Genomic DNA, 3065 nt, shown 5'->3' on the forward strand with positions numbered 1-3065 from the left:
TTCTTCCCTTAGCCTTTGAATATCCACTGATCTCCATCTGCAAGGCAGCAGTTGTTTGCTGGTTTTGGTCCACCCCGGATATTTGATTTCTCCGGTACCCCCGGATATCTAGGAGGCATTCCCCAATCCGCCACCTGGGGAGGCGCCCGATAGGAGACCAGCAACTCCCACGGGGACACATCCCTGCATAAAACATTTTTAATAATTTCAAGTCTCTGTTTATGAAGTAGTATTTTTTAATATAATATCTTCATGAATTATAATGTTTGGTTATAAATAAATTGATGTACAATTCAATTGTATATAGAACTAGCCTATTTCAATTAAATGAAAATTATTATATATTATCTCAATAATAATTCTTATACAATATGAAGGATAATTTTCCTACATTGGATTAGAGTCAAGATTCTTCACAAAATAATTTTTTTCACTCTTTGATCAGATACAATCAAATATCAATCATGAATTAATAATGGAATTATATACACTGAAATAATTATAATTACTGAGAAAATAAGAAAGTGCTTGAACAACTAGTACAAGAAAAACATAAATGAGATTCGATGAGGATAACAGTACCAGTTGAAAAAAATGTGTCAATAACTTTCAAATTGTTCCTAATATTTAAAAACTGATTGATATCAGGCGATACAAAAATGAAAAATAAAGGTAAACTACTTGTCAATATGTAATAAAAGTACAAAAGAATTGAATCAAAATATTCATATGTATAACATTTTTTGAAGTATTATTTCATTCATAAACTAATGATATTAACTTATTGTTATGAATATTACCTAAAAAACAAAAAAGCGCAATTATTTACAAGTACAACAATTCTAAGCTAAACAAACAACAATATTACAAATCGCTCAATATTTTTGTACATATCACTTAATTTTACACGAACTTTTATCAACCCATCAGGGGGTTCACAAGTCGAAAAAGGCTTCACATAAAACAATTCAACGTAAATAGTATCATATAATAAAAAATTAAGTCAGTTCTTGATAGTAGTATTAGGTACGTATTATATTAATGGCAGGGTATAAATCATTTTGGTTTGTACTGCTCTTCACTCCAATCTTCAGATTCAACTCAATTGAGTGTAATCGTGCTGGGTCCGCTAAAATGCCCCACCCGCGCATGGATGTCTACTGCCCTCACCGCGAAGTGGTACTTGTGACCCTCCACAAACTGTGTGAGGGTGCAGGCCATGGGCAGGGGCAGAGCTTTGACATCGCCAACCTTCTTCCAGAGTGTGGAGGTGGGTGGTGCTGAGCCTTCTTGGTAGGCTCAGTTTGCTAGGCATACAGCTGGTAGCTGGCTGTTTCTTTGTCCACGACAGCATAATACCGGCACCGTTAGGTGTCTTCCTGACCACCAATTGAGGCCTGGGCGGCGCCAGACGCCATCCTTCTTGATGAATGGCCGGCGGGCAAGGTGGCAGAGGAGCGGGGTGAGTCGCGCTCGTAACTCTGACTGTGTGCACAGGTTTCAATACATTACTCATTGCTCCATTCTTCATGATCATAGTACCATTTGCTGCCAATGTCCCAATCAGTAAATTGGCTGGTGGCATTTGTCTAACAACAGTGTAGCTGGTAGGAGTTTTTGAGTCTTGGTTAGCAGCAGCACCTTTTTCTTCTTTGTCGGTGAGATCAATGAGATCAATGACTTCGTGAGACTTGGCCGGAGATTGTCTGGCCATTTTGGAGGCAGTGATAGACACAGGGATGGGCACCGACGTTGACGTCCCAGCAGACGCCGACGCAGTCGTAGACGGCGAACTTGCAGCTGATGAACACAGAGGAGACTGTATGTTAGTAGCAGGTTGAGCAGGCTTCGAGGAGACGATGTGTCAAGGAGTGGATGAGCGCACATTTGTTGTTGCAGCCGGTTTCAACGAAGTCTGGAACCGTTCTTGTGTTTTTAGTAAACGTTTTTCAATATGCTCCTGATCCTCTTTAATGCGCTGTTGAGTCTCTTTGCGTTTCTTCTCGTTTTCTTCCTTCTCCTTCAGCTCTTCCTCCTTTTGCCGCTTCTCTCTCAATTGCTGCTCTTTGAGCTGTTGAGCATGCATCTTCCGCTGGCTGTGCTGCTGCAGCTGATGCAGCTCTTGCTGCTCCTTGTACTGCAGCTGCATGCGTTCCTCGTGCTGCAGCCGCTGCCGAGATTTCACCTGCTGTTTCCTAGGATTCGTCGGTTGGATGACTTGGAGACCAACAGATCAGCTAAATCTTGATGGTAGACTAAGTGGACCTTTCTCAGCCCTCAGCAACTCAAGATCACGCATATATTTCTTCAGCTTGACAGTAAACTCGCTATCAATTTTCTCAAAATAATTGCATCGGCGAATCCATCTTTCAATGCTTTCTTGAGCAGCTTGATAATTTGCCCTCAGTTCGCCCAACTCATTTTTGTAGGCCAGAATTTCGGTCATTTTGATTGTCATGAGATCTAAATCTGACTTTTTCATCCATCTAATACAGTGTAGGCTCATCCGTCAAGTAGAGTGTTGTCATCTCCACTTTATATTTTGATGGCACATTATTCTGATCAGCAATCTTCTCTTCTTTCTTTTTTGTTGGTATGATAAAATTTTCCTCATTTTTTACACGGTTATTTCAACTTTTATTCTTGGCACTCATTTTTGTCATAAATCGTTACAAATGCCAATATTTATTGGAGAGTTTGTGGTTTTAAAATTATTCAAATAGCCAACATCACCCATCACCTTTCAATTGACAAATTTCAGGTTGAAACCTGCCTGTAAATTATTGCAAACTGTGGAATGTGGAAATGAGTCCATCCTAACCTAAAAACACGCCATTTTCGAGAGCAATCTCACAATCATTCTTCATGTTCAGTTGATTTTTACTCTTCACCAAGATACTTATATCATTGACAACACTGATTCAGAAGGAACGAGATGAGCAGGCAGGTCATTCATATAAATGATAAACAAAGCTGGACACAACACAGAGCTTTGATGCTGTTTTCAACAATTAAGAATAGTAAATTTGCTGGAGACCCTCATTGAGAAGGACCGGATTAAAAAA

At 39.6% G+C, this 3065-nt stretch overlaps 1 protein-coding gene across 1 annotated transcript; it reads right to left on the reverse strand.

Moving 5' to 3' along the window:
- Positions 1–1005: 1005 nt before the first annotated feature.
- LOC120354735 (activating transcription factor 7-interacting protein 1-like) lies at positions 1006–2482 on the reverse strand. The gene is given in 5 exon segments (XM_039442181.1): positions 1006–1299; positions 1302–1330; positions 1366–1819; positions 1886–2217; positions 2266–2482. Coding segments are annotated over 5 exon segments (1230 nt in total). The 3' UTR covers positions 1006–1101.
- Between the last annotated feature and the right edge of the window lie 583 nt (positions 2483–3065).

The sequence above is a fragment of the Nilaparvata lugens genome, chromosome X (genome assembly GCF_014356525.2).
Source record: "Nilaparvata lugens isolate BPH chromosome X, ASM1435652v1, whole genome shotgun sequence".
Taxonomy (NCBI): Eukaryota; Metazoa; Arthropoda; class Insecta; order Hemiptera; family Delphacidae; genus Nilaparvata; species Nilaparvata lugens.